We start from the raw sequence: 25,060 nt of genomic DNA on the forward strand, positions 1-25,060 counted from the left end.
ATAAGCAACTTTGTCTTTATTGCAGGGCTAGGGAACTTGTTTCCCGGCAGATGTGGTTGGACTCCAACTCCCATCAGCCCTAATTAACATGGCCAGTGGCCAGGAATGATGGGAGATGGAGTCCACCATCCCTGCTCTAGCTAGTAGGCTGTGGGACTAGTAATATACTGTGATGAAGAGCAACTTGAAATACTTTACGTCTGGCTTAAACCCTGAACATCTGTGTCAACTGAAAGGAACCTGCAATGGCACAGTTGAAATAGCATCATTTCCAGAGGCATGCCATGTTCCCACACTAAGATATTGGAGGCCTGGATTCATGTGAAAACCTGGATTCCACCTAGCCCTAAACCTCCTGCTGTCTCCTGTCCATTTTCTCTCTGACAAATGCCCAAATCCAAGTACATGATTGTCCATCTAGATCAGGCTTCCTCAAACTCGGCCTTCCAGATATTTTGAGACTACAATTTCCATCATCCCTGACCACTGGTCCTGCTAGCTAGAGATCATGGGAGTTGTAGGCCAAAAACATCTGGAGAGCCGAGTTTGAGGAAGCCTGATCTAGATGAATCATGCCTGTTGAAACCCAAGGCTTTGAGATTTTATCGGACTCTTTAAGGTCCCCAATATGATCCATTGCATCTGCACAAACTATTGAATCACCTGTAAAGCTAGGATTTGGTGTGTTTGGTAGGGCAAATGGACTGACTTATTAATTGCTGCTGCTGTATGCCAGAGCATCAGCTTCCATCCCACACAATCTAAATCAGCAACACATGTGCTGCTAAATGTGCAGAGATTGTAGCTTGCAATCAGCCCGAGTTTTGCAGCCAAGGCAGCAGGGTGGGTGGAGAGGGTATGGAGTTGCTCATGGTGGTGATTGGTCAGTGGAAAAGGAGTCCTTGGATCCCTGGGCTGGCAGGCCCAGTGTGGACCAGTGCTGAGTTCAAACAGGGCGTGTGGAAGGTATGCTCTACAAACATTTTTTGCCCCTGACAACATGACACCCCAGCTGGCAATTTGTCGCAGCCTTTGGTGAAAGAGTGCAAAGCTGTTGGCAAGGTAATGGGTGTCAGGGAAAAGGGAATATATCTCTCACTGCCAAGGTAGTTTGGTCATTGCTTCCTTCCTTAATTCAGGATAGACATCGCCACTGGCTGCACATGGGGAATTGTGAATCAGTCTTAAGTTCATTTCCAAGTCAATTAGCTATGTTGTTGTTTTTAAGTTCTCATGAAAATCGTAACACTAGTGCAAATTTCTCCTAATGTGTACATTTTATATGCAACTATAAACTTTAAAGGTGACGCAGGTGGTGCTGTGGGCTAAACCACTGAGCCTAGGGCTTGCTGATCAGAAGGTTGGCGGTTCAAATCCCTGAGATGGGGTGAGCTCCCGTTGCTTGGTCCCAGCTCCTGCCCACCTAGCAGTCCGAAAGCACATCAAAGTGCAAGTAGATAAATAGGTACCACTACAGCGGGTAGGTAAACGGCGTTTCTGTGCGCTGCTCTGGTTCTCCAGAAGCGGCTTTGTCATGCTGCCCACATGACCTGGAAGCTGTATGCCGGCTCCCTCAGTCAATAATGCGAGATAAGTGCCGCAACCCCAGAGTCGGTCACGGCTGGACCTAATGGTCAGGGGTCCCTTTACCTTTACCTTATATACTTTAAAGCAGGGGTTCCCAAACTAAGGCCCGGGGGCCGGATGCGGCCCAATCACCTTATAAATCCGGCCCGCGGATGGTCCGGCAATCAGCATATTTTTACATGAGTAGAATCTGTCTGTTTATTTAAAATGCATCTCTGGGTTATGTGTGGGGCCTGCCTGGTGTTTTTACATGAGTAGAATGTGTCCTTTTATTTAAAATGCATCTCTGGGTTATTTGTGGGGCATAGGAATTCGTTCATATTTTTTAAAAAAATATAGTCCGGCCCCCCACAAGGTCTGAGGGACAATGGACCGGCCCCCTGCTGAAAAAGTTTGCTGACCCCTGCTTTAAAGGATTGGGCTCCCTTGGAGGCTGTGGGCTGTCCTTTGTTGGAGGTTTTTAAGCAGAGGTTGGACGACCATCTGTCATGGATGCATTTGTTGTGATTTCTGCATTGCAGGGGATTGGACTAGAGGAACCTTGGGGTCCCTTCCAACTATGATTCTGTGATTCTAAGGATGATTTCCACATTCAAACATTGCCTGATATGGTGCATTTTTGTATACTGTTTTCATAGAGATGGAAGGGACCTAAGGGTCATCCAGTCCAACCCCCTAATATATATTTTCACTAATATATGCATTTTTATGCACACTATACTTGGCATTACTGCACACATTATTTGGCTGAACTGCCAAAATTAAGCGAAGTACAAATTTTGAAGGATGGTTGTTCATGTATTGTTTCAGGAAGTGTGAACTACGCAAGTTTGCTGTTAAATTTGAACTGAATAAAATTTCTCTTGGGTCCACATTGCAATATGGGCATTGTTAGTTGTACTGCATTACTTTGGACAGGTGTGTGTGTCAATATGAGGAAGCATCAGTCTCAGTAATGAGAGAGGGAGCTGCTTCTCGCTTTCCTCCAAGTAGCAGTAGATTGAGGAAACAAAGTCTTCAAGCAAAGCACACCAAAAATCATTGAAAGGTAGGGGTTTTGTTTGAGAATGTCTCTCCCCCACCCCATGAAACCTTTTGAAGATATTTGGCACAGCTCAAGTGGTGTGTTGTGACTGAGACACTTGGGGAGGGGGCCAACAGCATACGGGGAGCAGCAGCAGTGGGGGGAGGAGATGGGGGAAATACTCTCCACTTCCCCAGTAGGGAGGAGTTGCAGTGGACCGTGTGGCCACTCCCCTCTGGGGGCGGGGGGACAGAGTCCCCAGCCACCTAGGTGTCCTGGCTGCGTCATGGCCAGCCAGCCAATCCGCTGGCTGGGGGGGCGTGGCTGGGCCCCGTTTAAACCGAGGTGCGAGCCAGAGAGTTTCCTTCTGGCTCGCTTCTTCAATCTCCCGCCCACCCTCCCTATTTTCAGGTTCAACTTTGGCCTTGCTATGGACCTCGGTTGGTCGCCGTTGTGGGGCCTGGTAGGAATTTTTCCACTTGGCATATTGGCATGGGCCACTTGGATTTTGCCTACCTTGTAGCAACTGTCACAACCTTGTAAGGTTTGGCAGTTAGTCATTGGTTGATCTTATCTTGGGGGGGGAGGTGTGGCCATCAACTGCCCCTCCAAGCTTTAAGGTATTCCATTAAAGGAATCCGGGAGTGTGGATCTTGTCCGAAGCCCGGGGCTGGGCTAGGGCCATGCCACGACCCCGTCGGGAACCCAGGGGGAGCTCGAGTTGGTTCTCATTGACAGGGCTCCCCCTACTGGTGGTTGACCCTTACAGGACTCCCTGCGTGACAGGCAGGGGTCAGATATAGTTGGGTCATTTCCAGTGCCTAAGCCAATACTGCTCACATTCTGTAACCAATAAAGTTGTGGCCTACATTTGCCCAATAACCATTAACTTAATATCTGTGTCCTTGTGTCTTATTCATCAACAAGGGGGTGGCTTCGGGGTCTCGACACACAAATGGGGAGTGATGTAGCACAGGCTGCAGCTTCTGGATCAAGCTTGAGGGAGTATGTCACAGTAATCCATTCTTGAAAGTAAGCAATGTGTGATGTACTATAGCCCGACTTCCCTAGCCCGTTCCTGGACTGGGAAAGCTCAGTAGTTCATGCAGTGGTTATCGTTTCATTAGTATTATATTTCATTTATAAATCATTTCCTACACAGGGTCTCAAAGCAATTCTGCCATGCAATAAAAACATGCATATAAAACAGCCCCTGCCCCAAACCTCTGGAAGTGCTTTTCAGAAGATATTGGGGGTGGGGGAAGAGGAGGAAAGTGGTTGCACATGTTGCTCACCACTTCCATAACACTGGATGCAACCCATTAAGTGGAAACCATCAGTTGATCTCTGTTCAACAGCATATAAAGTCGTTGGTCTGAACAAAGGTCACATCATTTCATAGTGCCGACTTGTGGCTGCATTAGTTGCCATTATTTCTGATGTGGTGTGTGTTTTCTTAGGTCCTCGGATGTCCTTTACTGGAATGCACTGCATTCAAAAAGTGAGAGGATTGGTTGGCTTAAAAAAACCACACTTTTTTTTAAATAAAAAATACTTTGACAGGGAAGGGAAATGAATGCACGAGTTAACGTAGCTTCTCAGCTGGGGCTAATTTTGTAATGCCTGAGAGTATTTGCTTCTTGAAACTTAATGGATCTTGGCAATGGTTCTAATTTGTGATCAGCAAGGAGAAAAGAGTGTTTCATGGCTTAGGTTTACTGCAAAGGATGTATTCACAAATAGGCTGTGCAACAAAACTTGGCATGCTCCTCCTATTCACTAATCCAGTCAGCCGTGCCCCTCTTCAGAACACTCCATTCCATCTCTCCTTCTATCATGTTTTCTTCCCTCCCCGTTTCCAGTCAAGTCAGAATTATGTAGCCACTGAGTGCACTTTTATTCACTGAGATGTTTGGGAAGTATTTCCCCATTGGTTTACGCCCCCCTCTTTTTTTGTTATAATTCTCCAGATTTTGAGTTTACCTTGAGCTTACCTCTGAGGCATCTCTCTTGTGTGCATGGCTACATAAACACAGGCTCTCACCTCTGAACATTGGAAATAGAAGGATATGTGTATCTATGTAAAAGGTAAAGGGACCCCTGACCATTAGGTCCAGCCGTGACCGACTCTGGGGTTGCGGTGCTCATCTCGCGTTATTGGCCGAGGGAGCTGGCGTACAGCTTCTAGGTCATGTGGCCAGCATGACAAAGCCGCTTCTGGCGAACCAGAGCAGCACACGGAAACGCTGTTTACCTTCCCACTGTAGCGGTACCTATTTATCTACTTGCACTTTGACATGCTTTCGAACTGCTAGGTTGGCAGGAGCAGGGACCGAGCAACGGGAGCTTACCCCGTCGCAGGGATTTGAACCGCCGACCTTCTGATCAGCAAGCCCTAGGCTCAGTGCTTTAACCCACAGTGCCACCCGCGTCCCTGTGTATCTATGTAGTTTAAGATAATTAGTATCCCACCAGTTGGGGTTCAATACCCAATACTCTGTGTGTTCAGCCTGGATGGCCAATAAGACTCCAGTTGTCAAACAAGACATTTATTTAGGCATTTCAAGGTGAGTGCGACACAGCCGCAAGCAGCAAGTAATTAAGGGGTGGTACCCTAAATATGAAAAAATATCACACACATTTATACATTTGCAAGCAAAGGGAAGCAAAAGGCAGCTCTGTCCATGTATGGCAGTGCTTGGTTTAATCACAAAACATAGCAACTTTTTATATTTCCTTCCATGCTTTGTCCTAAACAGTTATAGCAATAGCTCCTGCAAACATGTCTATTTGTCCTTCTCTCGTGGTTCTCTTGCAAACCCAACCTTCACGTTCCAACCTTCACATTGCCCACACACACTTCAACTTTTAATGTTATTATTTCTATATTTTCCCTGTAACACACCTTTCCACCAATAAGAATATAACTCGCAAGACCCATGCTCAGATAGTTTTCATGTTATATATCCTATATAATAAAGTGCAAGTGTCTCTGCATCCAGATTCCCTGTGTCCCGTTTTCCGCGCTACTGAGCATGTGCCCCAGGGACACAGGGATTGGACGCAGAGACAACACGCACACACACACACACGCTCTCCCCAGCCCACCCCCCACCCCCCTGCCCTGCACTGGCTCAATAAGCAGTTAAAACAGTGGCCACCAGGTAGAAGGCAGGAGCAGGCAGCAAGGCTCCTAAGCAGAGCAGGCCCTCTCTCAACGTGCCCAAGAGCCTGAGGAGGAAGCCGGGATGACCCCAAAATTGAGGCCCCGGCTTCTCCTCACTAACAGGCCCAAAATTGAGGCCCAAACAGCGCAAGCAACCGGGAGACCCCCGCTGGGCCGGAACGGCCAGGAAAGGCGCGGGGAGGCCACCGAATGCTCAGCGCCAACCGCGGGACCCTCAGAAAGTGCCGGGGCAGGCGCAAGCCCCCCGGACGGCAAAACTCCCTCCTGGATGCAGCAGGCGACTGAAAAACAGCCACGGAGGCCAACAAAAGTAGCGGGAGCCACCCCCACCCCCCGAAAAACTGGGCGTACACCCCGGAGCAGCCGCCCAGGCCGTCCAGGAGCCAGAATTCGGCCACTGGGCCCTGGAAGCAGCAGCGCTATTGACGGGGAAAAATTAGGAACCAAACGGCAGGCGTAAAAAGCGCGCGAAAACAGGGTGGGGAGGGATCCGCACTCCAAATACAAGCTTCAGAGGGGGTAAAGGAAGAAATACCCCCGCACCCCCCAGCCGAGCCCGGGCTTTAAAGGTAAAAAAAGGGGGGGACTTTGGCTTGGGGTTTGGGAACGGGGGGGGGAATTAGGGATAAATTAAGGATCAAAGGGAGGGGAGAAGGAATAATCAATTAGACAAGGAATAAACCCCCCCCCCCACGCCGCTGCCACCGAAAAAGGCCGAATGTTCTAGCGCCCGTTTATTAAATGGGCTGAATGACACTAGTGTTCTATAATGTAGCATAGTCCTTGAGTGCCTTACTACCTCTCAGAAGGTTGTGGAATTTACTTGAATTCATATTAGGATGGTAGCTGTCAGCCCCCCCCAAAAAATCTAAATTGGGTCCCAAGTCATTTTCCTGGTAAAGATAAAGGTAGTTTGATATCATAAGGAAAATGATAGGTATTGAGTTTTCAGTAGGTATTGAGGGGAAAATACCACTCAATCTCAAAAGACTAGAGATAAAAGAGTGTGGTGTCTTTAAAATCCACAATCATCAACTCTTTCATTATGCTACCATCATTGCTAGATAATTATATATACTGTATATATATATATATATATATATATATATATATATATATATATATATATATATATATATATAAAACTAGTGTGTGTGTGTGTTGCTGGTGTACAGCTTCCAAATCTATGAGAGGTTTAGAACTAGCATGGATGGATAACTCTGTATAAACATTCATGTTCTGCTCTTTGACCAAGAACTATTGTGTTACTGTCAGTTTCGCCAATTTGTTGAGCTCTGCCTGAGCAATCATTTGTGTGGCTGTCAGAGGCAAGCCTTCTTCCAGTAACATGCCATGCCCTTTTGTTGAATTATATTGTGTTTTTCAATATTCTGCAACGCTTTGTGTCAAGAAATACAAAATGAGAACACAAGATATATGAGTACCGAATATTACTGTGTTAGCAGGTAGGGTTACTCTGCGGATTATTTTTGAGACTTCAACACTGAGGGGGTGAGAGGAGGGGGAAGGGAGGAAATAAGCAACTAAACCTACACATATATGTGCCTTGTTTTATTTAACAATAGCCAAGTGATTAGCTATCTTCAAATGGAATTAAAAACCTAGGTAAATATATATGTTTCATAGCAACCTCCTCATATTAAAAGAAATACAATTTTTAGGGCCACCACTGAAAAGACTCTGCACCCTATCTCTAGTAATCTGTGCCAGATCACCATTAGCCTCCTATGGTTAAGGGAATATTCAGGAGAACCCAGGCACAGACCTTAATTGGCATGGTCCAGAACTGGACACTTTTGCTTCAGAAGAGGTATTGTGGGATATAAAGAATACTGAGAGCCAGGAGACTTTCTCCCTAAACCATCGTAGGAAGTAATCACTGAAGCAATCTTTTTGCAGAGCAGAGCTTTCCAAACTTTTCATGTTGGTGACACACTTTTTAGAGATGCATCATTTCACGATACAGTAATTCAGTTTTCATAGCAAACTGGCAGTTAAACTAACCCTTTTCCAGCCCCGGCAGGAGCATAGGGAGTGTTGGCCCGACACACTGCAGCCGACACACTAATGTGACACACAGTTTGGAAAGCTCTGTTGTAGACCCTTCCATGAACGAGGAGGGTGAATCCCAAAGAGCCATGCTTCTTTAATCCCTTGTTCCTGAAAACATTTTCTTGCCAAAATACATTCTTCTTACTGTTCCCAGAAAGTCATTTCTGAACACCCCTGCTTCACAACTAGACCAACTCTGGGGTTGCAGGAGAGCTGTCACCTTTGCCTTAATGCATGCCAGTGAAACAGAGCACTACTCCTTTAACTGAGGACTGATCTTCTCAAGGCTAGTCAGACTCAGAACACACTCCCTCAAAGATGGTGAAGCCTAGAACATGTGTCTCTGTATAGATACTTCAACCTTCGGTAGACTTTATACCAGTGGTGGATCTGCTCTTTAGCTCATGGATGGAGAAGCTGTGGCCCTCCAGATGTTCTTGGACTGCAGATGCCAACAGTCCCAGCCCCCATGTCCAGTGGTTAGATGTTATGGGAGCTGTAGTCCAGCAATATAATGAGGGCCATGGCTCCCTATCGCTGCTGTAGTTGTCACCATGTTAATTAGCTTTGGAATTGTCAATAGCTGTCACAGTGTGTTGTTCACACTAGTGCCCCACTGTGTGCTCCTCACTGGCTGCCAAGTACTGCAACCCATCCAAGGCCAGGGCTGCAGATACGCCACAGCAGCTTCTTTTTTTTTTCAAATTTATTCATTATTTTGTAACAAACAAAGATAAAATTCAAAATACAAAAAATACAAAATACGAAAAGACAAAAGAAATAAAAACAGAAATTTCAAAGCTTCAACTTGTATCTATTCTAATATCGGTGACTTCCTCATGTCCCTTCCAACTGCGTTACATTGTAAATCCTCTGTAGTAATTTCTAAATCTTATTCTTATACCTTATTTACCATATAACTATTCTTTTTCTAATCTTTAGATACGCCACAACTTTGCACTTCGATACTAGGCAATAATTCCCCTGTGGAGTTTAGTCACAAAAAGATTAATATATGTCACTGTTATTTGTACAAGGTTATGTACACTGTTGTCTTTGTCCATGGAGTTTTCTTGGCAGGGATACTGGAGTGGCTTGCCAGTTCCTTCTCCAGGTGGATCACGTTTAGTCAAAACTCTCCACTATGACCTGTCCATCTTGGGTGGCCCTGCATGGCATAGCTCATAGCTTCTCTGAGTTATTCAAGCCCCTTCGCCACGACAAGGCATTGATCCATACTTTGGCCACCTCATGAGAAGAGAAGACTCCCTGGAAAAGACCCTGATGTTGGGAAAGATTGGGGGCACTAGGAGAAGGGGACGACAGAGGACGAGATGGTTGGACAGTGTTCTCGAAGCTACGAACATGAGTTTGACCAAACTGCGGGAGGCAGTGCAAAACAGGAGTGCCTGGCGTGCTATGGTCCATGGGGTCACGAAGAGTCGGACACGACTAAACAACAATATACACTGTGGAAAGCCATTGGGTTGTATTCATCTAAGTCGCTGTGCAAGTGGAATGAATTCTGCTTTCACAATGGGAGTTTCCCCTCCTTTGTTGGCATTTGGAGTTAAAATTCTCAGCAGAAGTGGTAGTTTACTGTATCGTTGTTGGAGAAGCACACTTTACCCTAAATATAATATAATAATTAATAATAATAATTTATTATTTATACCCCGCCCATCTGGCTGGGTTTCCCCAGCCACTCTGGGTGGCTTCCAACAGACATTAAAATACAATAATCTATTAAACATTAAAAGCTTCCCTAAACAGGGCTGCCTTCAGATGTATCCTAAAAGTCTGGTAGTTGTTTATCTCTTTGACATCTGGTGGGAGGGCATTCCACAGGGCACATACCACTTGAGAGAGGAGCGCGGAAGCACCAGTTTATGCCTTTGGGATGTGGCTGCATTATTCCCACAGCAGTCACCTTTATATTCATTACCACAGTCTCAAGTCTTTTGCTGGTTATGAAGGAAATTTGCAACATCAGCATTGAATTTATATTTTGTGGTTGTACAAAAACTCAGCTGAAATAGGCACTGTAGCTTCATCTCAGTTTCCAAATACAGTGACCCATTGCCTTTACTCACTTGAGAGTTGAGCTGGATTAACAAGCCTAGTTCTGTTGGCATCAGATGTCTTAATTTCTTTCCATTGTGGCACTGTCTTATCACTTTCTATTTCAAACAGCTGGTTAGATGGTAATGAGTCCTTTAACATTGTTAGCGATATGTATATCTCCATATGCACAGTTTGCACTTTGTTCTAAGACCTTCTACCCTGCTGTCCAACTGCATTAGCTGCCGTAAGAGATCTTCTTAGCATTCACAATTATGCAATTGCCAATTCTTCTCATCTTGTCGTCTTTCTGAATTTATTGATGTAGCTCATTTGGCGAAGAGCTCTTTCCCTCTTTCCATAGATGTCATTTTAAATAATCATCCCTGATTGTTGCCTGAGCTGCACAAACACCAGCACAGGAGCAGGATAAATTAATTTTTCATGGCACTGGCCTTTTCTTTGGAAGGATGTAGCTCACCTCTTGCCTTTTCCTTAGTAAGTGTTAATATATATTCCATTTAGTGCTGACAGTTTACATTTTGTCCTCATTAATGGAGATAGTTTTAACAGGCTGCAGCATTACCGCCATGGAGATTGATCAGAGCTGGTCCATAAAGAATACAGCTCTCCTTACATGGTTGTCTTGAATAGTAGATGATAGAAGGTCCTCTGCTATTTCTTGGATGTCAGCTGGTAACTGTGATGTTAAATAGTTATAAAATGCTCTTTGTGTGTGTGGGAGGGAGAGAGAGAGAATGAAGTGTTTAAGTGCTGTTTTAGAAAGCACTTTAATAGAAGCAGGAATGATACTAAGACTGCAACTCTATCTAGTTCTGTATTGTCTACTCTGACTGTCAGTGGCTCTTCACAGTCTCAGGAAGGGCTCTCTCCCACTCCTATCTTGGACCTTCTGCATGCAAAGCAGATGTTCTACCACTGAACTACAGCTCTCCACCTTCAGGGAAAAAAATCAGTTATGAACATTTACCTAGGAGTAAGTTCTATTGCAACTACCGGTAGTGGGACTCACTTCTCAGCCAACACACATAGAATCAGGAGGTCAAGATAATTTTTAAAAATAATAATGAGGAACTGAACACAAATAGAATCAAGGGGGTCAACTAAACTGAGGACAGAACTTCATGTTACACCAAGAAACACAGGCCTCACTCTTCCTCCCTATGGATGCAGAATAAAGGAAATTAAGGAGTGTATATTTTGAGAGAGAAATGTGAGAATGAGTGCTTCATGCTTCTCTCACATTCTACTTTATCCCTGTGAACTCTGTACCAAGCTTATTTCTAGTCTCCAATCCCAGCTGGGGAAAGAAGGGGTAGCTGGAGGGAGTAGTTGTGGGGAGACTGTTGATGCACCCAAAGGGTTCAGAACACTCCCCAATAGTGCCCCGTGCTCCCTGCCACAAATTTCCGTCATTCCATGAACACATCCATTGTGAGCTGTTGGTGGACTAACAAGTAAATTTATTGGAGCTGGCCATGGTGCTGAACTGCTGCTCACGGTTACTATACCACTGCAGACATTATCAGGACAGAATGTAATCAATGCCTGTGTTGAATGTCTATTATGCATACCTCTCTAAAATGAAGAGAACTTGCAAAAGTAAAAAGCATGCTAAAGGAATCAGAAAACTACTTTGTCACGCAGGCAGCTCAAATCATGTCAGTTTGGTTAGCGAGTCTGCTCAAATGTGGATTTATTGGTGTTACGTTGTTTTGCTGTATTCTACTGTGCTGTTGTGTATTTATTGGAGTAATAGCAAGTGATGGAGAAGAAATCTGATAGAAGAGGATTTTTCTCTTAAGGTGGGGGGGGGGACGGGGACCTGACTTGCTAAGCAGTACACAGGCTTATGTTCAAATCTAATTCGTTCTTAGTTGAAGGCTCACTTCGTTGTTACAGAATCTTTCAGACAGAATGAGTGAACTTTAAATATACAGAAAAGTATCAACATGGGCTCTGACAATATGGTCTCTGAATAAATTGCTTAACCTCTGTGATTTGCCATCTGTAAAATGAGTTGACAGGAAAGTCATACTTGGGGATCATAAGGAAGACGTTGCTTCCAAGCCATTGTTGTGTTATAATTACGTTGGGAAGGAGCAGTGAGAACATTGAGACGAACTTTTGCTTCAGTGGGTTTCTGTCATTACTATGCATGAAAATGTGGTGGCCTTTCTTTCTGGCTGCTGATTTGAAGTCATTGCATTATCCAAACCATGTTGCAGTCTCAAAGTAACATTCTCAAACAGGACACAGAATGAATATGTAGTCCGGCCAGAATGAAGGTATTCATTGCATCAAATTCACAATACTTCCCTTTCCCCACAAACATGCTTCCATCCTTCCTCTTGACAAAACTATCCATTCTAGAAGCCCTGCTGGTAATCCTAATTTCTAATGAGATTAGGCATGGAGTGGAGCAAGGGCCCACTTTCTCTGCTGTAACCCTTGCCTGTGGATTGACCTCCCCTCAAAGGTGCATCTCGCCACAGCATTGGTGTCATTTCATAGGCAGGTAAAGACCCATCCCTTTGACCAGACTTTTGGGAAGGGGTGATGTATGTTGGACATTGAATATCTGTCAATACTGCTGGTTTTATTTGCAAACCAAATGTCATATCTTGTTTTATGTTTCAGTTTTATTGTTTAGTCTTTGGTTTAGACTGTGTATACTTGTGCCTTCAGACCTTTGGTTGAAGAGTGGATTATAAATACATTTAATAAGTGAATAAATCACTGGAAAACATCATACACTTAGGACACTTCAGGGCATGGTAGACATGTAGGCAATAGGTGCTCCAAATTGGACCATTGGGCATCTTCAGGAATCATACCGCATGCTGCTTGTCCAGCTGGAGTTATAAAATAAGACATAGTACAGTGGCCAAGGTGGTTGAAAGGGCTGTGTCAGTGCTAAACCATTAACCTGAGGCATGTAGCTGAATTTCCAAGCAGCAGTTCTAGGGCACAATAAATCTATAATGTCACTTCTCTAGTTTTCATACTCAAAAGTGAATCATGTTATTTGAAAGCATGTGCAACAGCAACACTTCTAGCAGCTACCTTTAAAATAAGGGCCACTGTGGTGCTCTCTGAGTCTTAATTTGTACAGTCTTTCATTTGGCAATTGTAGCTGTTCAGTTGTACTTTACGTTTGATGTACTCTGTGCAAAAATTGCAGCGGTTGATACAAATAAAATTCAATCTGTCATGTGTCCCCATCAAGTGCGTCTAGGAGGGAGAAGTATGAGGCAGGCAGGCAGATGCATGGTCAAGCTTGGAGGGAGGGGGAAAGTCTGGAGAAACAAAGTCGCAACATTGGAACTTTGGAAGCTGCCTTTTTTTTAAAAAAAATCAGGCCGTTGGTCCATTTAGCTCTGTATTGTCTACAGCAGGTGAGGTGAATCTTTTGTCCTCCAGATGTTGCTGAACTATAGCCCCCATCAGCCCTAGCAAGCACCAAAAACTTCTGGAGGGCCAAAAGTTATCCATCATTGGCATAAGCCGGGGTCGGCAGCCTAAGGCCTATGGGCCACAAGCGGCCCATGGGGGTTGTTTAACCGGCCCATGGGCCCCTTCCGCTCCCGTGCACTGCACTAAACCGGCACGGAGCAGAGCGGGGACTACCTTCCGCAATGCTGGTTGGCTTCCCATTTGCTTCAGGAAGCTTCTGCAGCCAGTGGGAAGCTGTGCACGCCTCCTCCACGCTGGAAGGAGCTCTGGAAATAGTGTTTGCACATGCGCACATGTGCACTCTGGTCCACCACTGTGTCTGCGGGACCGTGAATCAGCCCAAGCCACAAAAACTTTGCCGACCCCTGGCATAAGCCATGGGTAGGCAAACTAAGGCCTGGGGGCCAAATCTGGCCCCATCGCCTTCTAAATCCAGCCCGTGGATGGTCCAGGAATCAGTGTGTTTTTACATGAGTAGAATGTGTCCTTTTATTTAAAATGCATCTCTGGGTTATTTGTGGGGCATAGGAATTTGTTCTTTTTCTCTCTCCAAAATATAGCCCCCCACAAGGTCTGAGGGACAGTGGACTGGCCCCCTGCTGAAAAAGTTTGCTGACCCCCTGATAAGCTCTTCAGGGTTCCAGGCAGGAGTCTTTTTCCAGCCCTACCTTGTGATGTCAGGGATTAGCCTGGCATCTCCATTTTGCATGTAAAACAGGTGCTCTCCCACCAAGCTACATCTCTTCCCCTCAGCAACAGTTGACCAAACCAAGGGAATGCAGCAGACCTCTGTTACATTACGGAAAGCAACAGTCTAGCTTTAGCAATTGGATTTGGAATTGTCTGTTCCCTTCCCAGACCCTGGAGGACCTTGGCCCATCTCAGTGTCATGGCTTGAAGAACAGTCTAATTTGTCAGCGCCTAAATGATATCGAGCGTCAGAACAACTTGGCAACAATAAGGAACTTTTGCCCTTGGTATGACTATTTTCCACCTTCCCATTTTGACTCTCTGGCACCCTATCTGCATAACCTAGCAATTCTAAAATATAGACACACTTTTACTCTCGCAAGATTAAATGTATTGCCCTTGGTTGTACTCGAGGGACAGATTCCACACGAAAAACGCTTATGTCCCTGTGCAGATGGCACTACCGAATCGGTGGCACATGCCCTTCTGGCTTGCACTCTTTATAAAAACTTGAGGAATGAGATTATCACCCATCTTTTATTGTCCATTCAGGGTCGCCCAACCACTGCCACAGTGTACTTTCCCTTGGCAGATCAAGATGAGCAGGTGACATTTGCAAGGTTTTTAGCTGGGGCAATCAGAATAAGATTCACTATTTGACTATTGATTCAAAACCCTAAAATGTATTTTATATAATTGACTTTTTATTTCTATTCTTTGTATATTGTATTGTTGTTTTATTGCTATGGCCGATGGCTGATGCAAATAAAGATCCATCCATCCATCCATCCATCCATGGCTTGAAGCACCTGTAGTTCCTCTCTTCCTCCTAACAGCAGGTCTCCATGGTGAAAAGAATAGGAAGCAGGGCTCAGGTGCCCTTGCATTGAGCCCCATAATGCCTCACAAAACTGCATCCATTTTTCTCTCTGCTGCCTGGCTTCAGTTATGGGTGGTGCTTTGTTTAAGGGGTTGGATTAGATGGTCTTTCATCCCCATGCAGTTCTAATTCCTCAAATTTCATGCCCCTGCCCCGTCATACCTCTGACCTTGTACAGACATAGCTCGGGTTGAGCACGCTGCAGGTTGTGTACTTTTGGCTTAAGAATGCAGCGGACCCAGAAGTGTTTACTTCTGGGTCCCACCGCATGCGCAGAAGCGTTCTGCGCGCTTCGCACGTGCGCAGAAGCACTCTATCAGCACTTTGTGCATGCGCTAAAGTGCTGCTCAGACTGTGTACTTTTCGGGGTGCGAAGGGCACCCCAAAACGGATTGAGTAGGCAACCTGAGGTACCACTGTATTTTGTACTTTGGCATCTATACTCAGATACAAACAAACAAGAACAACCCCTAGCCTTGTTGATTACATATTTCCTTCTTTCCCAGTAAGGAATTTTTTTTAAATCATTTTTTAAAATTGCCTTCTATTTGTGTATGGGTCTCTTTTCAGCTATCTCTTCTGCCATGAGGTGTGTCACTGGTTAATGAGAAATGACTCTGTAAGGGAGTCCCTTGGTGACATGATGTACCTCTTCCCTGATGAAAGAAAGGGAAAATGAAATCAACGTGGCAGTGAATGAAAAATGCATTACGGTGTGACCTAGAGAGGACGCTTCCTTCTCAAACCCATCATGTTTCTGTACTACTGTATTTCCCTCTCAGAAATACTAGCTTCTCACCAGGGAAGGACTGAAGGAAGCGGCTAATAAAATACTAATGTGCTGGTGAAACATTGGAGGGGGAGATGCTTAAGCAAACTATAATAATTCTCCATTTAAGATGCAGAAGAATATTTCTCTTATCTGCCTTTTATGCAGCCTGGTTTGGGTGTGATCAAAGGTGCTATAAAATACTTTTCTTATCCTCCCAACTTCCATGCATTCAAACTTTACTGGAATACAGTGGTACCTCGGGTTAAGAACTTAATTCGTTCTGGAGGACTGTTCTTAACCTGAAACTGTTCTTAACCTGAGGTACCACTTTAGCTAATGGGGCCTCCTGCTGCTGCTGCCGCACAATTTCTGTTCTCATCCTGAAGCAAAGTTCTTAACCCAAGGTACTATTTCTGGGTTAGTGGAGTCTGTAACCTGAAGCGTCTGTAACCTGAAGCGTCTACTACCTGAGGTACCATTGTATTGCAAATTAGTGATTACACTTAAGGGCCAGTAGCAAAGGCTGGTTGGTCCTCCTGCCACTTCCTAACTCCGTTCCAGAAGTTAGGAATAGAGTGACTGGGTCATGGGAATCATAGAGGAAGAACCACAAGCCCCACTCTGTCCTTGGATGCTGCATATAGAAGGAGTAGGTTAAGGGTATAAAATTATATCAAGGAGGGGGGGGGAAAGAAATTTATTAGATCCGAGCGGAATGAGGCAATCAGGTTCTGTTTCTTGGAGAGATTTCCCTCCACCTCTCCTGGTACTGAAGTCATCCAGGTTGGTTTGTTTTTAGGTGTAATCATTACCAGCCCTATTACAGTGCATTTCAAGAGTCTTGTGAGATTGGAATGATGCAAATGTTAACACCCCATCTAATCTGTTTGGAAAGGTGGAACAAGTGCAATGTTTTAAATAACCTAGAATGTAGCAGAATGGGGTGATGATACTCGCCTCACCCCCACCCCCCACCCCACCCCATTGCTCGCTTGAGATGGAAAGGACACAAAACTTTCCAATAATTTTGTAACTCTGAAGCTGTGGACATCTATCCCTTAGCAAGCTTCGAATGCTTCATTCAACACTTCCTTGACATATTAGTACTTTAGCAAGACAATCCCCACCAGTTAATGGCCAACCCATAAACCAGGGTTGTTGAAGCTTTTTCCGTCCAAGGGCCACATTCCCTCTTGTGTAACTTTCTGGGGGCCGCATGGCAGTGGAGGGTATGGCAAAAGTGGATATGGAGAGAAACACCCCATCCTCCATCCAGACAAGCAAGCAAACTTCAAAGCCCTCACACAGAAGGGGGTGGCCCCTCTTCTCCCAGCCTCCCAACCTGGGAGGTCTTCCCTTCTATGCCTCGCACACAGGGTCCTTCAACAACCACCCATCACCTTCATGTGAGTACCCTCATTAACCCACAGTAGAGGACATTGAGGAACAAAACAAAGCAATAAACAAAAGCAAAGTAGATAAGAGAAGAAAAAGAAAAAAAGGAAGATAAAGATCATGTTTAAAAATTAAAAGAAAAATTCTGATTTTAGTATTTGTGAAATATAAGGGCACATTCCAGTCAAGTGAAATCACTAGAGAAGAGTGCAGAGCAGTCAGTGTGGGGTATGACCTGGTAGCTATGGCCTGGGCAGACTGCTGAGGGCCAGAGAAAGAGGCCTGAGTTTCTGCACCCCTGCCATAAATTCATAATACAGTGGCACCTCGGGTTACGAACTTAATGCATTCCGGAGGTCCGTTCTTAACCCGAAACCGTTCTTAACCTGAGGTGCGCTTTTGCTAATGGGGCCTCCCACTCATTTCCCTTCTCATCCTGGGGCAAAGTTTGCAACCCGAGGTAACTACTTCTGGGTTAGCGGAGTTTGTAACCCAAAGCGTTTGTAACCCGAGGTACCACTGTAATGCCAAGGATGCTTATTTAAAATTCAATGCAATAGCAACCTGTGAATGGACAGCTGCATACATTCTGGTAAGAATTTTTTTTTAAAAAAAGTGGAGATTCAACAGCCAAAGAATAACAGCGCAACTATCCCTGGGAAGAGGCTCATTGCAATAAGGCCAGTATGCCTTTCTGCCATGAGAGCCCTGGAAAGGACAAACAGCTCACCAGATTTGGCTGGAAGATGATCAACCTTTGCTGGAGAACAAGTTTTGTTCAGCACACTTTCACATGCATGATTCCAGCAATCATTACAACCACCGTGGAAATCCCTGGAGAATCTCTGGCTACTTCTGATGGCTACTTGTCCGGGATCAGAGGGAGAGTGCCAGTAGTTTATCTAAGGCCGCCTATTGCGCTCATGGCCGAGCTGATATTTGAATGGAAGATTTCTGTTCCAGCTCATCCTTCTTAACACTGTGCTTTCTACCGCTGCTCTCTCTCTCTACCAACCAAATATACCAATATCATTTCAAAATATCATTGTCCTTCTACATCCTGTAAGTGATCAGTTTTATTGCATGTGTGACGGATATGCAGCATGAAATTCACTGTCAGTATTGCCAGTGGGACCGCAACAAACTGTTGTGTAATGGAGTGCTGCTGTTCAAAATTTCAGCTGCTCCACTCCACCGCAATACCTCCCCCACTCCAGTATTCCAGTCTCCTCACCCCGGCAACAGCCAGTCACCATTCTGTGGCCACAGAGCACACTTAATCTTCCTTGAAGGTTCACACACATGCTCTTAGGGATTTTCCCTCCTAAAGAGTTGGTTTTCATTCTGCAAACTTTGGGGTTCCCCCAGTCCTGTTGATATCTCCTCTTTGTACATGGATAGTGCCATTTTGGCTGCATAAGTGATGGCGCACACATCCTGCACATTGGATGCAGAGGGAGTGATCATTGATGCTGTTAGTACTTCAGAGTCATCTAAACAGATTCCATGCAGGTCCTGCTATCCAAATGTTCATTATACGACAATCCACTTATCCAAACATGAGGAATTAGTACTCAAACCTTGCTTATTCACACCACAGATTTAGACATCCAAACAGCTGGACCTGCATGTACTCTAAACCAGGCATGTCCAACAGGTAGATTGTGATCCACTGGTAGATCACTGGACACCTGTGGTAGATCACTGGCTCCCACCAAAGAAGCTGAACAACTGTGGCTCCCCTAAAAAAAAAATCAACATTTTACCCCCTCCTTGAAAAAACTCAACAACTTTGACCCGAACCCCCCCCCCAAATGGGCCTTCCTCCTTTCTTAAAAAAAAAGCTCAACAACTTTGACCTGAACCCCCCAAAAGGGGGTAGATCACTGTCAGTTTTTAACTCTGTGAGTAGATTGCAGTCTCTTAGGAGTTGACCACCCCTGCTCTAAACAAATAAGCAGCCTTAAAGAAGCCTTGTTTTGTTGTGTTTGTTGGTCCGTGGCAGCTGTTTCTCCAGAAACCACAGTAGGAGGGAGTGGGGGTGATAATGGATAAATAAAAGAGCATTTTCCATTCCTTGTTTGCCTTTCTGCAAGATTTTTCATTCTTTTGGGTCAAAATTCTGTGGTTGGGAACCAGTTAGGAAATTTCCCATAGGAATCAATGGATATCATCAACTTGTTATGCAAATGTTCACCCAACAAATGATTTCCTGAAAACACATTGTGTTCAGGTAGTGAGATCTGTGTGTACTTCAAAGTAGTAGGAGTAATAATTCCATTGATTTATCATGTTCAGGCCCTGAGTGCCATTTGGTTTTGTAACCAAAGACTACGCCGAGCAAACATGCTTAGTTTATTGGTTAGAAATTGTCCCTCAATGTTGTTGTTTAGTCGTTTAGTCGTGTCCGACTCTTCGTGACCCCATGGACCAGAGCACGCCAGGCACTCCTGTCTTCCACTGCCTCCCACAGTTTGGTCAAACTCATGTTCGTAGCTGTCCCTCATTAGAGAACTGAAGATTCTTGGAACAATCTCCCTACGGATACAAGAATACAGTGTTCCTGTTTAAAAGTGGTTTTACCATTGAACCTTTCCGTCTTTTTCCACAGAGAATGCAGAAAATGAGCAACATCTATGAATCAGCGGCCAATACTCTGGGGATCTTTAGTAGCCCATGTCTGACGAAGGTGGAACTGAGAGTTGCCTGCAAAAGCATATCAGACAGAGATGCCCTCTCCAAGCCAGATCCTTGTGTCATCCTGAAAATGCAGTCGCATGGGCAGTGGTTTGAGGTAGGTGTCCAATTAAATGTATATTGGAGGCTTTATGTCTGTGCAGTTGACTTGATACCCTGCTGTACTACCCATTGCTGCTGAAAACTATCAATCAGTTCGCCAGCAAGGGCCTTTGGGGAGTCTGGAGATGCTAAGGGCTTACAGCCACCACGATGCTCTGCTTAGCTTTTGGGCTTGCTCATCAGCCCCTTTCTCCCCTTACTTTTGAATCCATCAGGGTTAGAAAGCGGCTTATAACATGACAAAGGAGTCTGCTGCTTGGTGGAAAAATAGGTTTTATATTTTTAAAAAAGACCCACTTCTAATTTATATACCGTACATCTTGGTGAAGGAAAAATAAGGATTTATGAAAACTGTCTCACTAAAGCATTTCTGTATCTCATTGATTTCAAATGAGACTTAAGCTGAAATCAGGGAGGACTTAAGTGCTTTATTTTGCTTCAGTTGTTCCTCCTATAGACCAACTTACTTGGATTATGTAAGGAATGCTGGTGAGAGGAAGAGTCAAGAGTGCAGTTCCTTTTGGAGATTTTATATCCCATGCACACTTATTTGATAGCCCATTGAGCTCAGTGGGATTTATTTCCAAGTAGAAATGAATAGGGTTGTGTCAGGGAGTTGTTGCGGCTTCTCCCGAGTAAAGACGCTCCAGCCCGTTGTGTCTTTAAAGGTTTTATTGTGCATGCTATTTACAGTGCAGAGATAGCAGAAAACATGACCGCCTAGTCACTCTCAGAACCCGGCAATGGCGCTCATCGGCTTCGGGGCCAGAATAATAACCTGGGCACCCCGAAATGCCGCCCCTTCGCCCTGCGTTTGGGCGAGCGCCTCAATTCGGGCACTGGAGGGAGTGGTGTCCCTTCTTCCCATAGCTGCCTGGGACGGTGCCTGGGCTCCGACGCTTCCCTGAGCCGTCCCTCCTCCCCTAGATGGTCAGAGTGGTGCAGGGGCTCTGATACGTCGCTGAGCCCTTCTTCCACCGTCTGTTCCCCAGGGCGTTGCCAGGGCTCTCCCCTGAACCGCTTTCCCCTGACCCGCTGGGCGAAGTGCTGGTCAGGATGATGGGGGGGGGCTCCCTGTGGGGAGTCCCCCTGACAGGTTGTAGTGCAAGAAGCTGTATTATTTCCCCAACGTTCCCAATGATAAAAAATACTGTATGCACGACTAAGAATGGTGAAGAATTTCATTTGGTCTGCACATTTAATTCACACCTCCTAGATTAATACACAGATCAGAACATACTTATCCTTCAGATTTTGCACTTCTCCAGATTTCGCAATACAATTCTTTGCTCAAAAACATTCACCCAAATGTGTTAAAATGTATATTTTAGGATGCATACTTAGAAATCAAAAAATTCCAATCCAGTAAGCTGCATAAGAAATCCTGGGTGCTGGATTTGTAGATAGGCAAAGCAAGGGGAACTTCCATTTGCATTCATAGCATGGACCCCTATTTGGTAAGAACATCTGTAAATGGGAGCCTGCCCCCCTCTTTTGTTGCAGTGAGTTTCCCAGATGGAGGCCATTCAACACCTTAAAAAGTTAATATTGCTTATATTCTTCCCGAGACTGACTTCAAAAGGGAACTATTTCCTGCTTAACTTACAGGGCATTGAGATCTTGACCCAAGTGTTATGAAGCTGGGATCATATAATCCTATTGAAGTCACTTGGAAGTTTGATATTCTATTACATTCAATGGGAATGTGCAAAAACTCCCCTTCCGAAAAAGCAGAGTATATTTAGCATCTCTACTGTCCTTGGGACAGCTAAAGATCTGCCAGCCTTGACCTTGGCTTAGGGTGGGCTGGCTCATCTACCGAGATCAAAGCTTTTGCTGTGCCCATTCTCCAGCTCCGGAAATCTAGCTCTGTAACTTCAACGCCACCCTGCCCCAACAAACCTTGCCTTCACCACTTCTCGCAAGACAATCAGCTTCTGCTCTTCACTGCCTCCTCCCTGCTAGACTCCCAGTGCGTTTCCGAGCACAATTCAAAGTGTTGGTGCTGACCTTTAAAGCCCTAAACGGCCTCGGCCCGGTATACCTGAAGGAGCGTCTCCACCCCCATCGTCCAGCTCCGAGGGCCTTCTGGCGGTTCCCTCACTGCTAGAAGTGAGGTTACAGAGAACCAGGCAGAGGGCCTTCTTGGTAGTGGCGCCGTCCCTGTGGAATGCCCTCCCATCAGATGTCAAGGAAACACACAACTATCTGACTTTTAGAAGACATCTGAAGGCAGCCCTGTTTAGGGAAGTTTTTAATGTTTGGTGTTTTATCGTGTTTTTAATATTCTGTTGGGAGCCGCCCAGAGTGGCTGGGGAAACCAGCCACTCTGGGTGGCTCCCAACAATAATAAATAAATTATTATTATTATTATTATTATTATTATTATTATTATTATTAATTGACATACCCACGTGGATTATATTGCAGCCACTGCACTCTGGGTATACTGCTTAGCCCTGGCATTGCACTAACACCCTTTTCTGGAATACTAAGGCCACGTTCCGGTGAAGCAATGTTGGGACCAAGTCCTGTATCATCTCCAGTCTTGCAAAATCCCCTCCCAGGGAATCACTGCCATGGGAGGCAGTGATGGCACTTGGGTGGCTTGCATTTTGATGTGCTTTCGAACTGCTAGGTTGGCAGGAGCTGGGACCGAGCAATGGGAGCTCACCCCGCCACAGGGATTCGAACCACCGACCTTCTGATCAGCAAGCCCTAGGCTCAGTGGTTTAACCCACAGAGCCACCTGAGTCCCCTAATAATAAAAATAATGTGTACAACAATGCAAATATTGGCGAAACTGGCATACAAAAAGGCCTAATATTAGGGGGAGCTGCTTGCAAAATGTGTATATCAGGCAAAATTGCTTTAATAGTGTCTATCAGGAAAAAATGCTGGTGAATGTTCATGAGGACTTAAAAATACAGGTGAAACTTGGAAAATTAGAACATCGTCAAAAAGTGCATTTATTTCAGTAACGCAACTTAAAAGCTGAAACCAATATATGAGATAGATGCATGACATGCAAAGCAAGATATGTCAAGCCTTTATTTGTTGTAATTGTAATTATTTGTCGTTAGGCGGGTCAATTATAAATGGAATGTAATTAATGAAATGTAATAGCGATGTTTATTTTTGTATGATTGTAACTATTTGTTTTATTGGTGTGGAATTTCCAAAAGAAAGCATTTGTAAAAATTAAAAGAAAAATAAAAAGTAGTAAGTTGCATTACTGAAATAAATGCACTTTTTGACGATGTTCTAATTTTCCAAGTTTCACCTGTAAATAAATCACGAACCAATGTTGAAATGTGGAGAGCTGAACCTAAGGTTGGGGAAATGAGAAATCGAGAGAAACTTAATTTCTTCCACCACTAGCTGTTCCCACCTCACTTCTGCTTCAACCCCACCAACACACTTCACTTCAAGGTTCCAAAATCATACCTTAGGGGCATGTTCTCCTTGGGGCAGTCTTCTCCTGGGGACTTAGACCACTTGCCCTTGCCTCTTTGAGTACTGCCCCCTGCCCCAGTGCCCCCTAAATGTACCCCGGTGGCAGAGGTGGGCGCTCCCAGTCCCCAAAGAGAGCCTTTTCCTGCTGAGGACTGGAACCACCAGTCCCAGAATCCCCACATGGGAAACTGGCACTCCGTGCCTACTCTATGTTACCTAGGAAACATCAGTTTCCCACTAGGGATTCTGGGACTTGTAGTCCTAGTTCCCAGTGGGAAAAGACTGAGGATATTGACCCAAGGTAGAAGCAGAAGAAGAAGCACTAGCATCTAGTTGTTGTTTGTTGTTGTTTAGTCGTTTAGTCGTGTCCGCCTCTTCGTGACCCCATGGACCATAGCACGCCAGGCACTCCTGTCTTGCACTGCCTCCCGCAGTTTGGTCAAACTCATGTTCGTAGCTTTAAGAACACTGTCCAACCATCTCGTCCTCTGTCATCCCCTTCTCCTTGTGCCCTCAATCTTTCAGGGTCTTTTCCAAGGATTCTTCTCTTCTCATGAGGTGGCCAAAGTATTGGAGCCTCAGCTTCACGATCTGTCCTTCCAGTGAGCACTCAGGGCTGATTTCCTTAAGAATGGATAGGTTTGATCTTCTTGCAGTCCATGGGACTCTCAAGAGTCTCCTCCGGCACCATAATTCAAAAGCATCAATTCTTTGGTGATCAGCCTTCTTTATGGTCCAGCTCTCACTTCCATACATCACTACTGGGAAAACCATAGCTTTAACTATACGGACCTTTGTAGGCAAGGTGATGTCTCTGCTTTTTAAGATGCTGTCTAGGTTTGCCTAGCATCTAGTAGGCTCCTTTCAAACCTATCCCTATCCATGATTAGGAGTGGGATGGAATCAGCCACGAGCCTCCAAAGTCCAACACTATCCAGTATACTACACTGGCCCTGCGATACAGGGTTTCTGCAACTGTGGCATGTTGTTGTTGTTTAGTCGTTTAGTCGTGTCCGACTCTTCGTGACCCCATGGACCATAGCACGCCAGGCACTCCTGTCTCGCACTGCCTCCCGCAGTTTGGTCAAACTCATGTTCGTAGCTTCGAGAACACTGTCCAACCATCTCGTCCTCTGTCGTCCCCTTCTCCTAGTGCCCTCAATCTTTCCCAACATCAGGGTCTTTTCCAAGGATTCTTCTCTTCTCATGAGGTGGCCAAAGTATTGGAGCCTCAGCTTCACGATCTGTCCTTCCAGGGAGCACTCAGGGCTGATTTCCTTAAGAATGGATAGGTTTGATCTTCTTGCAGTCCATGGGACTCTCAAGAGTCTCCTCCAGCACCATGCAACTGTGGCATATCTGAGCTTATTTTCATATCGTACCTCAAATGCAATCATTTCTTTGGTAGTAAGCTCGAAGCTTTTTCTTGAGTGTTGTGCATTATCCCCCGACAGCAGTTCAATAACCTGCTTTGTAGCTGACAGATAAATTGAGCAGCCCAAGCAGCTTCACGGTGTAACAAATTAACCTGCACCTATTGCTGTCCGGCAAGATAACACTGAAAGGATACAGCATCACCATCAAATCCCGTCCCTACAAGTTTTTTTCTGGGTGTTCCATGATCATATTATAAAGGTGTATATTCCTGCGTATAAGACT

The 25,060-nt window shown here is 45.1% G+C and overlaps 1 protein-coding gene across 3 annotated transcripts in view; it reads left to right on the forward strand.

The window, feature by feature from the left end:
- Nucleotides 1-25,060, forward strand: part of CPNE4 (copine 4) — a 193,148-nt gene that overhangs the window by 41,628 nt on the left and 126,460 nt on the right. For 2 of the 3 annotated variants that reach the window (XM_088654502.1, XM_035129268.3), the window contains exon 2: nt 19,758-19,940. In XM_088654502.1, coding sequence (XP_088510628.1) covers nt 19,761-19,940 — 180 coding nt within the window. In that variant the 5' untranslated portion in view covers nt 19,758-19,760. Of the gene's footprint in view, nt 1-19,257; nt 19,380-19,757; nt 19,941-25,060 lie in introns of those variants that run through there. The other variant, XM_088654503.1, reaches the window with a different exon arrangement.

Source organism: Zootoca vivipara, chromosome 11 (genome assembly GCF_965207765.1).
Source record: "Zootoca vivipara chromosome 11, rZooViv2.hap1.1, whole genome shotgun sequence".
In the NCBI taxonomy this organism is placed as follows: domain Eukaryota; kingdom Metazoa; phylum Chordata; class Lepidosauria; order Squamata; family Lacertidae; genus Zootoca; species Zootoca vivipara.